Here is a 21,113-nt window from a genome sequence, read left to right as displayed (position 1 = left end):
TCTTCATGGCGGAGGAGCCTTCCCTTGTGTGTATACACCACATCTCCTTTATCCCTTCATCTGTCACGGGGGACTTAGGGTGGGTACTTCCCTATCTAGGCGGTTGTAAACAACGCTGCTGTCAGCATTGAGATACATGCGTCTTTTCAAATTTGTGTTTTGGCTTTTTTGGGATATATTCCTAAGAGTGGGACTGCCGGGTCCTGTGTTAGTTCGAGTTCTAGTTTTTTGAGGAACCTCCATCCGGTTCTCCGCAGTGGCTGCACCAGTGGACACTCCCACCAGCAGGGGATGCGGGTTCCCTTTGCTCCACATCCTCGCCAACATCTGTTGTTTTACAGTCACTTTAAAGTCAGAGAATCGCAGAGGGTCCAGCAGCAGAGGATGTCTTCAACACTGTGCCCATGGTCAGTGCCATCCTCGTGTAGCCCCCAGCTGGGCTGGGGCTCTCCGAGCCCCTCAGAGCTGGGAGGAATTTCCTGCCCCCCGATTCCACGGTTCAGGGATGTCCAACACCGTCTTCATAGGTCTCTGAAGTCCTGAGGTTGTGGCTTCGAGCCTTTTTGGACACAGCATCCTTGCCTGCTGCTTTGTCTTACAGCATAAGAACTCCAACGTGAACTTCAGCACCTACCGTGGTTTCCTCCAACAGCGACAGCAGTCACACACACTGAATCACGCCAGCCTTGTTTTCCCCTCTCAAGTTCCTCTCAAGGCCCAGGACCTCTGTGCGTGACCTTGAGGTCCTAGCTGGGCCCAGGATACCAGGGGGCCTCTACAGGGAGCTGTCCTCTCCTTCTCCTGGACGGCTTGATAGACCATAAGTGTTTATCGATTGACTCACACACCCAGCTGGTTCCCTCTGTCTTCCCAGAGGGTGCCTGGGCTCCAGTGTCGTCTCCTTCTAGTGTGGGGGGCAGCTTCCCTTCCTTCTGAAGCTGCAACCAGCTGACATGCAGACACGCAGCAAACCATCTTTCTCCAGGCACTTATCAAAATATTTTTCTCAGCCAAGACAGTTCTTCTCTTGAGAGACGTTCTGGTGTCAGCCGTTTCCTTTGCACCCTTTTCTTTCTTTCTTTATACCAGTAGCATCTCTGCTGCTATTTTTGCTCCCGGGCCCTCTGGAAGTCACGGAGTGTGGGTTCAAGAGGGTGGGGTGTGTTCCAGCCTCTGCTTCCCCACCCAGTAGTCCCGTAAGCCCAGGCAAGTTGCCTGTCATCTCAGATGAGGCTCAGTTTTCCCCTCTGTGAAATGGGAAGAGCACAAATGCCCAGCTCCTGGGACCAGAAGGGTGATCACAGAAGATCGGGGATATGCAGCCGCTTTGCGGTGGGCGGAAAACATGGGAGCAATGTCCGCTGCAGTGATTATAATCAGGTGGCCCCCTTACTCAATGAACAAACACTTGGGGTCTATCAAGGACGTCCTTGTCCAGGAGAAGGAAAGGACAGCTCCCTGTAGAGGCCCCCGGCATCCTGGGCCCAGGCAGGACCTCGAGGTCACGTAGAAAGGTCCTGGGCCTTGAGAGGAATTTCCCATCATCCTGTAATTCCAGGTCTGTCTCCAAGGGCTGTCAGAAAGCCCAGAGATGGTCGCCTGGTTAAAGACGCCTGTCCTTCCTTCTCGCCCAGCTTATGGCTACTCGCTCTGGGAGGCTCAGTGCATCTCCAGTGGCCCCCGACTTCCGTGTCTGGACTGCTGGCCGTGCAGTGAGGGTCCTCTAAGAGGCAGACACCGGGTGGAGCCGCGGGTAGAGACTTCTTGGAATGAGTGTCTCTGAAGGGCACGTGGAGGGACCGGGGAGGTGGAGGGACAGACGTGGGACCAGGCCACCCCCCAGAGGAGAAGAGAGGGGTCCTCGGTGCTGCACAGGACTGGGAAGGTTCAACAAGGCCCTGACACACATCCTTCGGCCAGTGTCAGCCCCAGCGTAGCCCTGTGTCCTGGAACAGGATGCCTTGGTGCCCTGGCCATGCTCGGCCACTGGCTGCGAGTGGTCCCCGAAAGCCTGGCCTGCACATCCAGGTGGGGAATTGGCAGGGCGCAGTGGCGGTGGCCTTTGGTCAGGCCCAGCCCTGTAATCAGAGCCTGTGGCCACGTCCTTCTGGCGGCCACACTGAGGGAGGCCACATGTGCCTGCAGGACAGCGTGCTCAGTGAAGGAGGGAGACGGGGCAAGTGACTTCTCCCCTGAGGTCCCAGGCTGGGTCAGGATGGTCCCTGTACCAATCAGGGCTCCCCGGAGAAATGGGTATGGAGAGTGTGTGTGTGTGTGTGTGTGTGTGTGTGTGTGTGTGTGTGTGTGTAGAGGGAAAGAGAGGCTGAGAGTGAGGTTTCGTTTAAGGAATTGGCTTCTGCCTGCAAGTCCACAATCTTCAGGGCAGGCTGGAGACCCAGGGAAGAGCTGCTGCTGCAGCAGGAGCCTGGGGACCGTCTCCCGGCTGAGCTCCCTCTTCCTTGGGGGCCTCCGTCATTTCTGCTTAAGGCCTTCACCTGATCAGGTGAGGCCCACCCTCATTACAGAGGGCCTGCTTGACTCCATGTCTACCGATGTAAAAGTTACTCCCAGCTAAAAACCACCCTCACTGTGACATCTAGACTAGGATTTGACCAGATAGCTGCTTTCTGTGGCCCCTCAAGTTGACACACAACACTGACCATCGCAACCCCCCACCCCCCACCCCCCGGTCATCTTGCCCTGCTACTGGTGCCGCTGTGGTGCCACTGCCTGTTTCTGTCCCTCTCCCACACAGGGACTGCATCTGCTTGAGTGCTGTGTCCCCTCCCACTGACCCCCTCCCCCCCAACCAGCATCCAACACAGATTTGGACTTGGCTGTGTGCTAAACAGATAAGAAAAAAATCAGGATCTTGAAAGTGGTCCAGGCTGTGAAGACTAGCCACCTGTGAAAGGCATTAAAAATAGTAAGTCTCGCCGAATTCCTGGGCAGGGAGAAGGCAGGGCTCCCCTTCCCATGGCCAAGCACCCCTCAACCCAGAGGGGTTTGGGAACTCACCATCACCACCCGCCTCTGACCGCTCATGGAGCAGGAGCTCAAAGCAGGGCCCCTGACTCCCAGAGGGAGATTCTTGCTGGTTACCTCTCACCTGGCATCTCATGGAGCCCTGATGCTGACAGTGCTGGGAGACTCGCCCCGTTTTCTGGGAGGGGCCGCAGGTGATATTACCCCCTCTCGGGACTCAGAGACGAAGAACCTGCCAGAATTCATGAACACACCTAGTGGGTAGAGAGCATATCCCGAAATGGCTCCCCAAATACCCAAATACCCCAAATACTCCCAATACCCCAAATGCCCCAGAATGCCTTCTTCATACTCTGGGCTTTTAATGAAACAGCAGCGATACCCTTTTTAATATTTTACAAACTGTGGAGCTCCCCACCAGAAAGAGCAGCGTGGAGACTTTTCGGTCCCCCACGACCGGGACCCTGGGACTCATCGGCTTCACCTGGACAGCTACAGGGGACGTGCAGCTGGGAGCGGTCAGCCACAGAACACACCTGCAGCAACAGGTGCATCTTACAAGCATCTTTGCTAAGCATCTCTCAGCCATCGGTCTTGTAGCCCTTTCAGACAGCAGGTCCTGAGAGACCCCAGAATCTGGTGTGACACACTGCCTGGCACCAGGGCCCCCGGTCCTGCAGTGCTGCCCCTCCTCCTAGCTGTGTAACCAAGATGGACGGGATGCTCTCTAGAAGCTGGACCAGCTGCAGGTCCTGCGGTCAGAACCTGGCACATTGGGGCAGGAGCTCGCCGTGTTGAGCCCAGGGCTCCTGGAAGCAGGTACTTAAGGTCTGCTATCACCCGCAGGTTCACACGAGGGGTAGCTGCAAATGTCATTGCTGCAGTGTCCTGTTCCCCATCCAAGGCACAGTGAGATGGCAGGAAACAAAGTGGGCTCAAAACCCTTTCTATCATTTGAGTTTCTATTGTGCATCAGTAGGGAAGGAAGACTAATGATCCCATCCCCCACCTCCCAAAGACGCCCACTTCCTGCTTCTCAGGACCTGTGTGCAGGTCAGATTCTGCGACAAAGGAACCAAGAATGCGTGGAATGAAGGTTGCTAATAAACTGACTTTAAGATGGAGAGATTATCCTGGATGATCCAAGCAGGCACCCAGGAAGTGATGGGGTCGGTGTCTGAACCTAAGCTTGTCCTGCACCAAACCTCGGCTCTTTGCCTATAAAAGCCCAGAATCCAGGATGTACATGTGTGACCCAAAGACAGGAGGACAAAGTTTGGCTCGAATGGAATGAATCTGGAGAAGCGTAGCTGGTGTGGAGTCTCCATTGTGAGCAAACTAGATCACCACTCATTCAATGCCCACGTGTTGGTGCAGTTTTTACAGTGTATCGGGTACAGTGCTAAGCCCCGAGGATAAAACCCAGACCAAACCCAGGCAGGAGCCCTGAGTCCTGAAGCAGGCAGTCAGTGAGCGAGCCCAGCAGGAGCCAGCCCCCCAAGATGAGGGCTCCCCCGTCTGTTCAGTGCCGTCAGAGCGCTGAGGTTGCAGGGGTTCTGTGAGGCTTCTGCAGGCTCCCCATCCATCACTGTCCGCCTGGAGTGACAATAAGTTGTGTTCTGGTTCCCACTTGAGAGAACTCCTTCCAGCAGACACCGTGCCTTTTTCTTTCCTTAACAAGGCAGACCTTTGCACCGCGGCACACGGCAAGCTCTCAGAAGCCGCAGGTTAATTGCAATGAACTGAATTGGGTTCCGGGAGCTTCTCAGCTCCACAGTTGCTTTCATCCTCCTTTGAGGGGTGTGGGAAGAAAGATCAGACAGCTCCAGGCAGGAAGGCTGACTCCTTCCATTTCTCTCTGGGTTCTCCGGCGTCTACCCTCACTTTCCTGAGGCTCAGGGGACCCAACAATGCTAGGAATGGCAGCAAAGTCTGAGACGCTGAGCCCAGAGTCTGGCATGCAGTAGGCACACAATAAATGTTGGCTTCCTCGCCCGCTTGGTGTCCTGAGTCCCCTTGAATAAAGGCAGGTCTAACTGGTACAAGACCTAGTTACATAACAGCTCCCTTTCCCAACCCTGGGAGCTGACCTGATGGCAAGAGGGGTTTCTTTCCAGTGGGAACTGCAAATTCTCATTCCTCTTTCCAGTTCTTTGGAGTTAGTGCTCAGGTCAGAGCCAGGAATATGAGCAGGCTGTGAGCCACGGGAAGAAGGCTAGAGGCTAAGCCGAGGGGAGGCCCTGGGGAGATGGGATGGGTGGGGTCGGAGGCTTAGAGATGCAAGAGGACGGACTTCTCTGGGCAGGTTTTCTTCCATCGCAAATGTCCTGAAACAGGTTCATAGATGACATTTCCGAAGCCCCTCCCCACCCACCTCCAGTGATGCCCCACCCCCTCCTCTCCCAGTCTCCCATGGAACCTGGCCGCTTCTGGGGTCCTGCCCTTGCTTTAGAGACCGTGTCCATCTTCCCGTTTAATGTCTGGGTTCCTCCCACAACATTTCCGGGGGGTAGTTATCAGGCCTCTCCTTACATACCTCCAGGGACAGGGAGCTCACTGCTCAAGAGACCGCCCAGCCCACCCTGAACACATCGTCAGAGTCCTCCCTTTTATTGTCTTTGTGTGTGCGTGTGCATGTTTTTGTGTCTTTTTGCCTTTTCTAGGGCCGCTCCCGCAGCATATGGAGGTTCCCAGGCTAGGGGTCGAATCAGAGCTGTAGCCACCGGCCTACATCACAGACACAGCAATGTGGGATCCGAGCCGCATCTGCAACCTACACCACAGCTCACAGCAACACTGGATCCTTAACCCACTGAGCAAGGCCAGGGATCGAACCTGCAACCTCATGGTTCCTAGTCGGATTCGTTAACCACTGAGCCAAGACAGGAACTCCCAGAGAGTCCTTTCTAGTCGTGGGCTGGCATCACAGCTGCTGCCCTTGAACCTTGTCTGGCTCAGGACCAAGGAGATCAAGACCAACCCCACCCACATCCAAGCTGCTCCCAGAGCTAAACATCAGCGAATATGAGTAGGTCCAGTTAACTTCATCCAATATGGTGTGAGCACCCACTGCATACCAGGCTCTGAATAAGACCCAGCCTCTGGCATGATGCATCATAAGCCTCACACCAGCCTGAGCACCTGCCCGGAGCTGGCAGGACTGTGGTGATGACAGAGGCAGCAGGACACCCCCAACACCACACTACAGGCTCTGTCCCCCGACACAGCTTCCTGCCCCTTCGTGAGCAGAGGCTGATTCCTAAAGACTGGAGAGGAGGAAGTGTATGAATCAAGGGCTGTGGGTGAAGAAAGGATGAGAGCGTCCACACAGGCTGTTCCCCCTGAGCTTCCAAAGTGCGGTGAGATCGATCCCCGCTCAATTTATAACCTAGACGTTCGCCTTAACGCTGATGAAAGTGGTGGGGGGCAAACGGGGGTTGAGTTAAAGCTGGAGATGCTTCTGGTTTCCTGCAGGAATTCAGGAGGTGGAATGAAATTTAGGAAGGGGGGGAAGGGAAGGAAGAGAGGGAGGGGGAGAGGAAGAGAGAGAAAGAGAGAGAGGGAGGAAGGAAAGGAGGGGAAGGAAGGAACAAATGAATACGAACGAACTTCAAAGATCTGAAAGCTCCAGTCCTGAGTCCCAGGGCACATAACTGAGCGTCGGGAGCCCCTGCTTGGCTTCTAATCGCAGCTACTCCATCATCAGCGGGTGACAGTAGCGGCCTCCTCGGGTGCCCGGTCCCATCATCCCAGGGCCCACCCTGACTTCAGTCCAGCTGTGGGGGACAGTCTGGTGTGAGCACAGATGCAGGCTGCTGGTTCCCAACCTCCAGCACACACAGGCCTTCACCGCGGCCAGGATGCCACTCAGCCCGTCGCAATGTGGGAGGGTTCAGGTCCCTGGGGTCAGTTCTGGGAGATGGCTGCTCAGAGGCCAGCAGAATTGACCCCCTTCTGTCCATGGAAGCCTCCTCCCTCAGGCTTCATGAAGCTCTTCCTCCTCTGCCTCACGCCCCCACTCCCCTCACCCCTGCTTTCTGCAACCATCGTTGTATCGATTCGCTGCACCCAGCCCTTGTCTCAGGCTCTGCTCTCTGGGCTCCTAGTGCCCCTGATGTGGGCAAGTTTCTTCCCTCTTTTCACCAGCAAAAGGGGAAAGCTAACAGCATGGTTATAGGAGAGGTAAGTAAAGGCACAGGACGCGTGTAGAACAGTGGCTGGCACCTAAGTGCCCTGAAGGGAAAACTACCATGATTTCAGCATTGCCCTTGGTGGCGATGCCAGCTCAGCGAGCACCTCAAATGCTGCAGATCCAAGTGGAAGACGGCGACGAGGCTGGCTGAGCCCAGCGCATTGGGATGCGTCCTGCAGCCCCAGCCACGAGGAGTGACGTGTCCTGGAGGAGGAGGAGGTGCAGTGGGTACATTTCTATCATTGGTTGTCAATCAGTCGTTCCTGCAACATCATCGGAGAATGTTGCCTTTTTATATTTTAACAACCAATATTTAGCAAAACCCTTCTGTTGGAATATGTTCAAACAGGAATCTTTTTTAAACAGTCGGCGAGATGTTTTTAATATGCAGATTTGAGGGTCTGTACTGGTGACCCGTGTTCATCGCTTTGGTGTCCAAGCCACACGGCGGTAGAAACGGTTCCAAACACCTTTTTTCATAGCATAGCGTCTCTCAGAAAATTGCTACTTTCTCTCTCTTGTTAAAAATGTCCCCTTACCCTGAAGAGATAGATGGCTTATGTCTTAACTTATAGAACCTCTGCTAGGCAGCCTCCCTTCACAGTCACTGGAGGTGACAACAGGCTCGTCCCTGGAGTCGAGGTGGCAGGTCTGCTGTTCCGTCGCAGTGCTGACTTTGTTAGCTTTATCTTCAATCTGTGGTTTCTTTGAAGGCTCCTTTATTAGCTCCTGTCCATTTGTCAGGGTTGATTCCATTAAAACCAAACGCTACCATCTCCAAATCTGCTAACTGGTAAATTGCACATGTAACTGCAATATATCACTCTACGCAGAAAGCAAAGACAGATAAAGGGCTCCCCGGGGGCTCCTGTGCTCTGTGCAGCCCCATGTCCCCCTCACGTGGCCATGTGAAATGCAGTAAAACCACAAACATGAACTCCAGTATCTTTTACTGCCCCCTCCTGACATCTCCTCTTTGGTTCCTACTGCTCTCAGTCATAAAAAGGAACCAGGAGTTCCCATAGTGGCTCAATGGGTTAAGAACCTGACATGGTGTTCAATCCCTGGCCTCGATCAGTGGCCTAAGGATCCAGCGTTGCCGTGGCTTCAGTGTAGGCTGGCAGCTACAGCTCCAAGTGGAGCCCCTAGCCTGGAACTTCCCTATGCTGCAGATGAGGCCCTAAAAAGAAAAAAAAATTACTGCAAACTTAGTGGCTTCAAACATAAACTTCTCATCTTACAGTTCCAGAGGTCAAAACTCCAAGATAGGACCCATGGGCTCAAGTCAAGGTGCATCAGGGCTGTGTCCCTTTCCAGAGGCTGTGGGGAGAACCATTCCTGGCCCTTCCCAGCCTGTAGAGGCCACCTGCACTCCTGGGCTCCTGGCCCTTTCCTCCTGCTTTAAAGTGCATCCCTCCAACCTCTGTTACCATGGCGTCATATTTCTCACTCCCGCCTCCTGCCTCCCTCTTGTAAGGACCCTCATGATGACATTGGACCCAACCAGATAATCCAAGAGAACCTTCCCTTTGCAAGGTGCTTACCTTAATCCCATCTGCAAAGTTCCTTTGGCTTTGAACACCGACGCACGCACAGGTCCTGGGGACTAGAACGTGGGGTGGCTTGTGTGGTCATTATCCGGCCTGTCACAGGCACCTTCTGCTCTTCAAGGAGCCTCCTACAAGGCAAAGATGGCAAGTAACCAGTGATGTTTGCCTCCCTCCTCTGCTGAGTGCCATCCATGGGACCCCCTCCCGGCTCCTAGGACATCCCGGACTCACGCCCTCTGTGACACAGGCCACAGAAAGTTAGAAGCACTCTTTCTAATGGACTTCTGCAAGTCAGGAGTAGGTGCTCCAGCAAATATATTTGGGAAATGTGGAGTGAAGCAAAATTAGGTGGTGTCTTTCCTGCGGGACTTATCAGAACCTTTACTATTCTACTGTGAAGTTTTAACCACCAAGAGACAGAGCATTCATGCAGTGACACTAAACTTGGACCAGGGAATCTTGTTTCCATGGAGGCTCTCCCTGGGTTGGAATTCCACAAAAACTCGTTAGGTCTATCAACCAGCCCTGAGACCCTTCCCTTAAAAGGCCAGTCTGTCCCCACCAAGGATTCGGTGTCCCTGAAAACTGGTTGGAGATAGTGAGATGCCTGGGGCACCTGAAACTTAAGTATCCGCTAATCAGCAGGGCCAGGCAAAGCCAAACCATCTCCCCTCAAACATACCAGAGTGCAGTCGGGGGCTGAGCCTCAAGGCTGAGGCAGAGCATGCAAAGCCATGTCCCCCCTTGACTGCAGGACTTGGCCGCAGGGAAAAGAGAGCATTAGAATTCACCCCAGGAAGCTGCTCACCGCCTTCCTGGCCCCTAGGACTCAGTCCACGCAGGCGCCATGGGAAGGCTTTGAGCAAAGCAAGCTCTTTCTTAACCGTGGCAGATGTCCACTGGGGTCTTCCGCCTGAGAGGGGGCTCCCACCAGGGTGGAGCCTCTCTGACGCCCCTGCTTGACACCCTCTCTTGGCAGCTGTCAAAGAGCCAACACGCTGTGATTAACTATGGTCAGCAGGCTGTACGTGATGACATTCCCAGGATGACGTATCTTACAACTGGAGTCTGTACCTTCGGACCCTCCTCCCCCATCTCACCCCCCTCCCACCACCTTCCTCTGTTGTCTGCATCCGTGAGCTTGGCTTGGGGTGCGGGGCGGGGTAGAGTCCACGTCTAAGTGAGATCATACAGTCTTTGCCTTTGTTTGACTTATTTCACTTAACATGATGCCCTCAGAGTCCACCCGTGTTGTTGTTCATGGAGGGATTTTCTTCTTTTTAAAGGTTGAATAATATTCCATTGTGTGTATATGCGTGTGTGTGTGTGTGTGTGTGTGTGTGTGTGCACATTCATCCATCAGCAGACATTTGGGTTGTTCCTTGTCTTGGCTGTTTTAAATAATGCTTGAAAACATGGGACTTCCCATTATGGCTCAGCGGTTATGGAACCCGACTAATATCCATGAGGACACGAGTTTGATCCCTCGCCCCAGGCAGTGGGTTAAGGATCTGGCATTGCTGTGAGCTGTGGTGTAGGTCGCAGATATGGCTTGGATCCCACATTGCTGTGGCTGTGCTGTAGGCCGGTGGCTATAGCTCCAATTCGACCCCTATCCTGGGAACCTCCATAGGCCATGGGTGCGGGCCTAAAAAGACAAAAAAGAGAGAGAGAAATAATGCTTGAAAACATTTTTGATGGTCACAGCTGAGAGTTTGCTGCTAAACATCTTATGGTGCCCAGGACAGCTCCCACCACCAAGAGTATCCAGTCCCAAACAGCAATAGTGACCAGGTGGGAAATGCTGCTTTCAAGGGAGGGAGCGGATTGGCCAGCCGGGTTGGGTCAGCTGAGATCAACAAGCATGAACTTGGTACCTGTTCCCTACCAGGCACCAGGATCTGGGCCTCAAGATGCTCACAGCAGATGGACGGGAGGTGCCAGGGACAGTGTAGGGAGAAAGCGCTGAAGGAGGAAAGAAAGCCCAGGGCTCTGGCATCTGGGAGGGAGGAGAAGTTAGCCAGGTGAGGAAAGGTGGGAAGAGCATCTTCTGCAGGGGGAAGGGCATGGCCAAGTGCAGAGAGCCAAGAAGCACAGCTTTGTAGGAAAGATGAGCAATTTGCACATCCAAGAAAGATGCATGCAAAAGATGCATGGCCTTTTAGAAGCCAATGCAGTGGTGAGACAGTTGCTGAGATGGCAGCGTGCAGAAGAGGTTTATGGGTGGAGCGCCACAGGGCCTGAGAAGACGGGACCCAGGAGAGCAGTTCTGGGCTATTGAAATAGTCCAGGGGAAGGCATGAGAACCAAAGCCGCTCAGCGCCTCCGGGGCTGGACAGAGGGCCAAGCTGATTGATGCTTTGCCCTGTCGAGAAAGTCCTTGCTGCAGGTGGGCTTCTCTAGGAAGCAGAGGCTCAGAAGGAGTTAGGAGTGCAGACATTTCACTGGGGCATCACACCCGGGCAGGGAAAGGTCAGAGGAGGAGGGAGCAAGGGGCAACCTGGCAGGACATCTGCAAGCCCCGGGGGAGCCCTGGAGCCACGCCTGCGATTACAGGAGTCCAGGAGTCCCACCCAGCAGGAATGGCTGGGCCCTGTACCACTGCCATGCTCAGCTGTAGGCTGGGGCCACTGTGAGTACAGCAGCCCCTGGGCTTCAAAGTCAAGGTGGATGCCCATGAAGCTGAGAGCTGGGGGCTGTCCTCTAACCACACTCCCCACAGCTCAGCAGCCAAGCCCTTTCCTGAAGGGGACCTGACTGGTGCATCGCCATGTCCGCCACGCCATTTGCATGAGGTGGTCCTCCTGACTCAGTCATGGGAACCATAGAAGAAGGGGTGGGGAACAAGAGAAACAAACTGTGTGTGTGTGTGTGTGTGTGTGTGTGTGTGTGTGTGTGTGTGTGTGTATTTTGTCTTTTTAGGGCCACACCAGTAGCATATGGAGGTTCCCAGGCTAGGGGTTGAATCAGAGCTGTCGCCACCAGCTGACACCACAGCAACACGAGATCAAGCCGAGCTTGTGACCTACACCTCATGGCAGTGCCGGAACCTTAACCCACTGAGTGAGGCCAGGGATCAAACCTGCATCCTCATAGACACTAGTCAGATTCGTTTCCACTGAGCCACGACGGGAACTCCAAAACAATTTTTATGAACACACATACAAGAAAATTAAATTGATGCTTTAAAAAGAGAAGAGGATTAGGAGTTCCTGTTGTGGCTCAGCAGGTTAAGAATCTGACTAGTATCCATGAGGATGTGGGTTTGATCCCTGGCCTCGCTCAGTGAGTTGTGCATTGCTGCAAGCTGTGACTTGGATCCAGTGTTGCTGTGGCTGTGGTATAAGCCGGCAGCTGTAGCTGATTCGACCCCTAGCCTGGGAACTCCCATTATGCCATGGGTGCAGCCCTAAAGAGAAAAAAAAAAAAAAAGGGAAAAATTAAAAAAAAAAAGAAGAAGAAGAAGAGAATCAGAATTTTTAAGAAGGAAAGTTTGTTCAGAGCTAAACGTTGAATTTACCTGAGAGCTTCCTGGCAGCCAAGGGGAAAAGGGTTCTAAAGTTCTCCTTATTTTATGTGGAAAGCATATATGTCAGGTAGGAGAGAGAAATATTTTCTTGCCCTAAAACCCTAGGAGTACTTTATCACATGAATGTTGCATATGTGAACCTTGAGAAATACTATGGTTTAGTGCATGGCTGCAGAAACATTACTCATTCAGCTGTTTCTTCCACTTGGTTTTAACAACTGCTAGGAAAGTAATAAATTAGAGCTTACAAAAGAGACATTCTGAAGCAGTGTTTAATATACTACTGGAAATAACACCCAGAGCCTTTGTGGACTTGCTTCTTGGGGATTCTGGAGAAGTTTAACAGCTTGTTTTTTCTTTTGTCCTCAAGAAGAGCAGTTTCACATGGCCTGTGGTGCAGAACGGTGTTTTTAAGGATGATGCCCACTGTGTCTGGAATGGACTGTCCCCAGGAGCCCTCACCATGGCCACCTTCCCTGTAGAAAGAGCTCTCATGGCTGAATTTTTAAATCCACATTCTAAAAGCATCTCCCGTGATCAGCTTATCGTGTCTTCAGAGGTCTACGCAGTCAGCCCACCTTCACGCATATAACCATAGAGGTTTACACAATTAAGGGCTTGGTTTAAAAAAACAAGTTCACGGAGGGTGGACATTTGCAGTGTTCCGCCTGGAACAGTCCTGAGTCACGTGGGTGAGACTGGTTCCTAGGACGATGGGCTCTTTGAGAGCACTTCCAGCCCAGGTTGCTGTATCTCAAAGGGGCATATGGAGAGGGCCCCAGAGATTGTTCAGTTCCATCCTCCTTCTGATGGTAGAATGGACCCCTGGGCATCCAGGTCCCATGGTCATCCGACGCCTAACTGGACGCCTCCAATGAGAACTGATCGCACAGGGCCAGGCAAACAGGAGATGCTCGATAAATATTCATCAAGCTAGGGTTTAGCATGAATTACATCACCCAGGCATTACAGGAGCTGTGCAAGTCATGGGCCACTCTTCATTCACCCAGTGGTGGAGACAGGATTTGAACCCTGGGCGTGCTCGGCTTTGCTGGAGGGGCAATCAGGAGACCCCGGCTCTCTCTTGCCTCTTTTCCTGGTCAACGCCATGACCTTGGGCAAGTGGGTGCATTTCTCTGGGCCTCTGTTTTCCTAGCTTTAAACAAGGGCTTGGCACTCATGGTTTCAAAGGTCCCTGCCAGCTCCATCCCTGACAAGGAGGGTGTCGGGGTGGTGGGGTCGACCCTCCCAGCATCCGACATCCTCGTTCCTGCTGAAATACATACGTGTCTCCACTGGCAGCCTTCCGGACGTTCCTGGGCAAGGAGGACGTCTCCCGAGAGGTGGAGGAGGTCCTGGCGGAGAGCCGCGTGCAAAGGAACCTCCCCCTGCTGTCAGTGCAGGAGCTGCTCGGAAGCCCCTTCGTCCGCTGGCAGGTTGTCACCGTAGTCATCACCATGGCCTGCTACCAGCTCTGTGGCCTCAACGCGGTGAGTCTTCCTGCGCAAAGGGGGGCGCCGGAGGGAGGCATGGGCTGGGGGCAACTCAGGGCTTGGGCCCTGGGTGCCCGGGCTCCAGCCCCAGCTCTGCGCCTTTGGGCAACACATAACCGGAGCTTCGCTTTCCACATCTGTCAAACGGGATAACGTAATACTGAAAGAGAAGATGCATGCAAGGAGGTCCCTTGTGGCGCAGTGGGTTAAGGATCTGGAATTGTCACTGCAACAGCCTGAATAGCTGCGAAGGCGCAGGTTTGATCCCTGGTGCGGGAACTTCCAAGTGGTGCTCAGTGAAGCAGCCAGCCCAGAATTACCCCGGGATAAACACTGCCTAGTATTATATTTCCTTATCCCTGGAAATACTTAAAAGTCATATTTCTTAGTCAAATGGATATTAAGGAATTCCCGTCATGGTGCAGAGGAAACGAATCCGACTAGGAACCATGAGGTTGCGGGGTCGATCCCTGGCCTCGCTCAGTGGGTTAAGGATCCAGCATTGCTCTGAGCTGTGGTATAGGTCACAGACATGACTCAGATCCCGCGCTGCTGTGGCTGTGGTGTAGGCCGGCAGCTGTAGCTCCAATTCGACCCCTAGCCTAGGAACCTCCATATGCCACGGGTGCGGCCCCCTCCAAAAAAAAAGGCAAAAAAAGATGGATATTAGGAAGGCGTCAGTGAGCAACATTGAGGTGATTTAAATAAAAGTACTCTTAGCTGGGCTGGCCAGAGAAAACCTCAAAGCTTTAAGGAAAGTTTCTCTGAGCCCGAGTTGACGTGGGCAGGAAAACCGGCGGGGGTGGGGGGGCCTTTAAGGGGACCCCTAACCCCCCAGTGGGGGCTCCAGAAGGTAGAATTCGGGAGTCTGAGGACTAGGGGGGCAAACTTGGGATCATCACGGTTATTGTTGCTTCTGGCAAACAGGGGTGGTGAGTTCCCCGTTCATGAAAGTGTGCAAGCCACCTGACAGGGATGCTTAAAGAAGATGCTGGCACTGAAGCATAAACACCCTCTGAGGCCCTTAGGAAGCTCAGGAAAAGTGTGTCTGAGCAGAGGGAGCCAGAAGGGACCTCTGCACGAGCCCAGATAAAATAGTTGCTCTGCGTGTAGGAGCCTGGCATCTCCCTGGCAGGGAGAGCGTTTGTGGGTGTGTCGGGGAGGTGACATGAAAGGGGAGTCGTTCCAGTCCGGAGGGGGAGGGTGGCAGTATTGAAAGTTACACCCCCAGCGCTCTGCCCCATTTCCTCAACTCTTGACTCTCGGGGAAACACTGGGGTGAACGGAAATCACCTTGCTACTTATTTGTTTAAGCTTCGTCTGGTTGGAGTCAGCAGAACGAGTCCGTGACCTTGGACTAGTCCTGGTGTTTCCTCCTCTTTGGAAGCCCAAGGTCGTGCTAGACACCCTCAAGGGCACCCTCCTCGTTCTGAGAAAGCAGAGAGAGAACGTATCTAAGTTAACACTTGGAGTCGTAACACCACACATGGAATCTATTTAATGAGGCATATTTCGCTTGAGAACCATGGCGTTTCTAAACAGCGTGCTCTCCTCCACTGGGACATAATTTGCCGATTTGCATCCCCTGGATAACTTTACACATTCCACGTGGGTGTGTCTGTAAGCCCCAGCGCATAAGCATGGGTGGAAAACAACCACTCCCCACCCCATCGCAGAGCCAGCAGTGCAAAGATCTCAGCCCCAGAGTCTGCCAAGCTCTGCTTTCTGTCTCTTGTCATTGTGAGAATATGTAGGCTTCCACCCACCCTCCTTAACAAGTGTTTTAAGTGCCCAAGACAGCATTACTCTCGGCACCGTATGGCAGCCCAGCTCTAGCGTTCCTTCACCTTGCTTGGCTGAGACGTGACACCAGTGGACCATCAACACCCATTTCTCCTCCCCCAGCCCCTGGCAACCACCGCGTGACTCCCCGCTTCTATGAGTCTGACGATTTGGGGTGCCTCTCATATCAGTGGGATTGTGCAGTTTGTCCTCTGCAATTGGCTCGTCTCATGAGGCACAATGTCCTCCAGATTCGGTTATGTTGTCACATCATGAAGGATTTTTTTTAAAAGGCTGATGAATATTCCATCATATGAATAGGTCACATTTTCTTCTTTTTTTTTTTCTTTTTGTCTTTTTGCCTTTTCTAGAGCTGCTCTCGCAGCATATGGAGGTTCCCAGGCTAGGGGTCGAATCGGAGCTGTAGCTGCCCGCCTCCACCACAGCCATAACAACTCGGGATCCGAGCCACATCTGCGACCTACACCACAGCTCACGGCAACGCCGGATCCTTAACCCACTGAGGAAGGGCAGGGATCCAACCTGCAACCTCATGGTTCCTAGTCGGATTCGTTTTCACTGCACCGCGACAGGAACCTCAGGTCGCGTTTTCTTTAGCCATCCATCCATCCAGCAACCAACATTTAGGTTATTTCCACGTCTTGGCTGTTGTGAGTAGCGCTGCACTGAACACAGCAGTGCTAATATCTCTTTAGGATGCTGCTTTCAACTCTTTGCGATAAATAACCCAGGAGTGGGACTGCTGGGTTGTATGGCAGCTCTATTTTCAGCTGTTTTAGGAACCTCCGTACTGTTTTCCACCGAGGCTGCGTCAGTTCACGCTCCCACCAGCAGTGCCCCACTAAGCTCCCATGCTCCCCATGTCTTCACCAGCTCTTATTATTACTGTTACCTGTAATAAAAGCCATCCTAACAAGTGTGGGGTGCTACCATGGGGTTTTGATTTGCGTTTCTCTGATGATTAATGATGCTGAGCCTCTTTGCATATGCTTGTTGGCTATTTGCATGTGTTCTTTGGAGAAATGTCCGTTCAAGTCTCTGCCCATTTGTTAATGGGGTTATTTAGAGGGGTTGGGGGGGGGAGTTTTGCATTTTTCCTTTTGTTTTTGTTTATTTTTATTTTTTACTATTAAAGTATGTGTTCTGTGTATATGTTGGATATTAGCCCCTTATCAGACATACATGGTTTGCTAATACTTTCTCTCATTCTGCCGTCGCTTTTGCACACGGTTGATGGTGTCCTTTGCTATGCAGAAGGTTTTTAGTTTGATGTAGTCGCACTTGTCTGATTTTGCTTTCGGTGTCACACTGAAGACGTCATTGCCAAGATCAATGTTATGACGTTTCCCCCTCTGTTTTCTTCCAGAAGTTTTGCAGCTCCGAGTTTTTGTTTAAGTCTATAATCCATTCGGAGTGAAGACAGGGTCCAGTTTCATTCTTTCGTATGTGGATGTCTAGTTCTTCCTACACAGTTTGTCAAAAGGACTCTCTTTTCCTCCTTGAATGTGCTTGGCACTCTTGTCAGAAATTGCTTGACCATTTATGCACTGGTTTATTTCTGGGTGCCCTCTCTTCTGTTTCATTCATCTGTATGTCTGTCTTTCTGCCCGCCCCATACTATTTAGGTGACTCTAAATCAACTATACTGGAAAAAATAAAAAGCACAAAAAAGTGGAGTTCCCGTCGTGGCTCAGTGGTTAACGAATCCGACTAGGAACCATGAGGTTGCAGGTTGGATCCCTGGCCTTGCTCAGTGGGTTAAGGATCCTGCATTGCTGTGGCTGTGTCATAGGCCAGCAGCTACAGCTCCAATTGGACCCCTAGCCTGGGAACCTCCATGTGCCTAGGGAGCAGCCCCAGAAAAGGCAAAAAGACCAAAAAAAAAAAAATCACAAAAAAAAAAGAAACCAAAAAAAAAAAAAGATTACGATGGCTTTGTAATGTAATTTAAAATCAGGAAGCACAATGCCTCTAGTTTTTATTTTACTCAAGATTATTTTGGTTATTCATAGTCTTCTGTGGCTCCTTATAAATTGTAGGGCCTTTTTTTCTATGTCTATAAAATATGACATTGGAATTTTGATAGGGATTGCCTTGAATCTGTAGATCGATTTGAGCAGTATGGGCGTTTTAACTATGAGGTCTTTCGGTATGGAAACGTGGACTATCTTCCCAATTATTTCGCTCTGCTTTAATTTCTTCCATCAGAGTTTTGCAGTTTTCGGTATAAAAGTCTTTCATCTCCACAGTTAACTTTATTCCCAAGTATTTCATTACTTTCGATGCTATTGAAAATGGGATTGTTGGAACTCCTGCTGCAGCACAGTGAGTTAAGAGTGAGTCAAACTGCAGCAGCTTGGGTCGCTGTAGAGGCATGAGTTTGATCCCCAGCCCAGAACAGGGGGATAAAGGATCTGGTGTTGCCGCAGATTCAGTCCCTTGCCTGGGAACTTCCATATACTGCAAATGCAGCCATTAAAAAAAAAAAAAAAAAAAAGAGAGAGAGAGAGAAGGAAGAAAAATTGTTTTCTTGCTTTCCTTTTCAGATAGTTCATTGTTAGTGTATCTAAATGCAACTGATTTTTGTATGTTGATCTGTATCCTAAAATTCTACTGAATTTGTTTATTACTCCTAACAATCTATACGTGTGTGTGTGTGTGTGTGTGTGTGTGATGTCTTAGGGTTTTCAATGTATAAAAGCACGTCATTTGCAAGCAGTGGTAATTTTACTTCTTCCTTTCTGATTTGGATGCACGTTCTTTCTTTTTCTTGCCTGATTGCTCTGGCTAGGACTTCTAGTGCTAAGATGAATAAAAGCGGCAGAGTGGGCATCCTTGCCTTGTTTCTGACCTGATGAGAAAAGCTTTCGATTTTTCGTGGTTGAGTGTAGTCCTAGCTGTGGGCTTATCATGTATGCCTTTTGTTACATTCAGGTAATCTCCATTTATTCTTAGTTTGTTGAGGATAATTTTTCATCTTTGAGTCAGGACTAATACTTCCAGCTTGGCACAGAATGTGATGTGGCCTAGAATAAAGAGCTGTGGCCCAAGATCCAGAGGCCTGGCTTTCTGTCTCTCTGTGACCACAAACCTGCTCTTAGAAACCAGGCCATCTGCCTTCCCCGGTCCAGCCTCTCTCTGCTCAGCAGTAATAATAATCAAGCGCACATTTTCTTAGCATTTACTGTGAGTCAAGAGCTGTCTCCATGACAGCCCTGTGAGCTCGGCACCACTGTTAGGCACAGAGACCTTGAGATGCTTTCCCTAGGTCACACAGCTAGGAATGGTCCAAAGGGGATTTGAGCCCCAGCCACTTGGCCGCAAGGTCTGGGTGCTTCATCCCTGAACAGGAAGGGTCTCCAAGGGCCCCTCAGAGCATGCCCATGTGTGTCACTCAGCTGTGTCCCAAGATCATCCCTAGAAAGACAAGAGGACGAGTCCTGCTTCAGTCTTAAATGCAAAAGGACAAACACTGGTTAGCAGAAAATCCCAGCATCGGGGCCCAGTTGTCCTGTGCTTCAGTCCAAGCTCTTCCCTGCACCTGCTACCTTTTTTTTTTTTTTTTTGTCTTTTGATGGCTGCACTCACAGCATATAGAGGTTCCCAGGCTAGGAGTCAAGTTGGAGCTGTAGCCGCCGGCCTACGCCACAGCCACAGCAACGCCAGATCCAAGCCACATCTGTGACCTACACCACAGCTCAGGGCACCACTGGATCCCCAACCCACTGAGTGAGACCAGGGATGGAAACTGTGTCCTCATGGATGCCAGTCAGATTCATTTCTGCTGAGCCATGATAGGAACTCCCCGGCTGCCTTTTAATCCAAATAATTCATGAGGCCAAGGAAGAGAGCTTCTTCACACAGATGGAAAACTTTGAATGCCCTTTAAAACGTGCTTTATCCCCTTAGTTTTACCAGAAATTATTTGGGGGGACGTGATCTATAGGTTAAGACAGTTATAAATGCCTCTAGGCATGTCCATTCATCAGCGTATTCTGGCCCCAGATGCCTGCAGGGTAAGTGATGCTGTCCCCGTTTTCTAGATGAAGAAACTGAGGCTTGCAGAGAGTCAAGGACTTACTCAAGGTCATAGTGGGTGGTGCCTGTGCTGTCAGATTCACACATCCTGGCACTAGATGCCCTGCCAGGCTGGCCAGCCCGTGTCCAAGACCCCATACCTTGTACTAAACCATGGTCTCTTGGCCTCAGCACTATGTGCATATGAGGCTGGAAAATTCATTGTCACAGGAAGCTGTCCTGTGCACTGGCCTCTACCCACTCGAAGACAGTGGGTGGAACAATCAAAAATGTCTCCAGACGTTGCCAAGTGTCCTCTGGAAGCAAAACTGAGCCCAGCTGTAAGCCCAGTACTTAATAAGCACAATGGTTCTTCGGCACATTTTTGCTCCAAAGTGTCAATGCACGGTTTCCACACCCGTTGGAAGTCAAGCGAAAGTTGGATTTACCGTTTAATCTAAATTCCTTTGCAGGTCGGATTGTTTTCCCCTCCTTCTCATAATAGCTTTCAAGTTCTCTGCTCTAAAATTAGAGCCGTCACTTAAAGGTACTTATTTTATGCAGCTGCCTTCCTCCTGAGCAATTTTTCCTTTGCATAAAAATCAGACCTCTGTGCAAATGTTCAGTCTCTCGGATGCAGCTCCCCTCCCATAGCCGTCCTTGAGGATGGAGCCCCACCCCCACCCCCGCAGCCCCTGTGTCGCTGCGCTCCTGAATGTCTGGGGAAGGAAGAAGTAGGAGGTGAGAGGAACGGGAGCAGGAAGGGCCCTGTTTCTACCAAGTCCTTGGGTTGACAATTGGACCAACTGCCAAACCGGGTGTGAGGAAGCCATGGCTTTCTTGACCCTCCCTGAATCTTCTGGAATGTCAAGGATGATGATGGCATTCTTAGCAACCTCAAGGTGCCCGTCCTTCTTCTGGGTTCCTCCCTTCTTGAACACAGGAGCCCAGTCACACCAACTTCTCTTCTTCTTATTATTATGAAAAATGGAAATAATGATACTCATTTTTTTTTTCACAACTGCCATGAGGATTATATGAAATTGTGTACATGGACTTTCTCCAGCGGCAGCTGCTAAGCTTCTGTTAGGCCTCCCTTCCTCCGGGCTAGTGTCATCAAGACCGTTTCTGGCATTGCTTTCTTCTCTCTCGCCCCATATTTTCAAACTTTGCTGCTTCCCATGTGCACCTCGGTTGGGAAACAAGGCACCCAGGCTTGTTGGAAATAAATGTAGCACAAGAGCGGACAGGCTCAGAGCACAAGCTGGGAATAAGCCAAGTGGGCCTGGTACCCTCAGTCCCAGATGCTCAGAGGCCTTTTCCTGCCACGATGTTTGTCCACGTGTCCGGGGTCCAAGCATCACAGCGTTCCTGGGTGGCTAGCGTGTCTCTCAGACTCTTTCCCTGAGTGACTGGTGTGTCACGCTTCCTTTCCCCGCTAGACTAGATCCGGGGGGGCAAGCACATGTGTGCGGTTCCCCACTGCGAGCCCCGTGCCCAGCAGAGCCTCAGACATCCCACACCCTCAACAGACAGCTGGATGG

General features: G+C 51.5%; 1 protein-coding gene across 1 annotated transcript in view; it reads left to right on the top strand.

Moving 5' to 3' along the window:
• Positions 1-21,113, top strand: part of SLC2A9 (solute carrier family 2 member 9) — a 155,350-nt gene that overhangs the window by 74,128 nt on the left and 60,109 nt on the right. The window contains exon 7 of the mRNA XM_047799519.1: positions 13,559-13,746. Within this exon, the coding sequence (XP_047655475.1) occupies positions 13,559-13,746 (188 nt within the window). The remainder of the gene's footprint in view (positions 1-13,558; positions 13,747-21,113) is intronic.

The sequence above is a fragment of the Phacochoerus africanus genome, chromosome 10 (genome assembly GCF_016906955.1).
Source record: "Phacochoerus africanus isolate WHEZ1 chromosome 10, ROS_Pafr_v1, whole genome shotgun sequence".
NCBI classification, from domain to species: Eukaryota; Metazoa; Chordata; class Mammalia; order Artiodactyla; family Suidae; genus Phacochoerus; species Phacochoerus africanus.
This window is presented reverse-complemented; position numbering and strand designations above follow the sequence as displayed.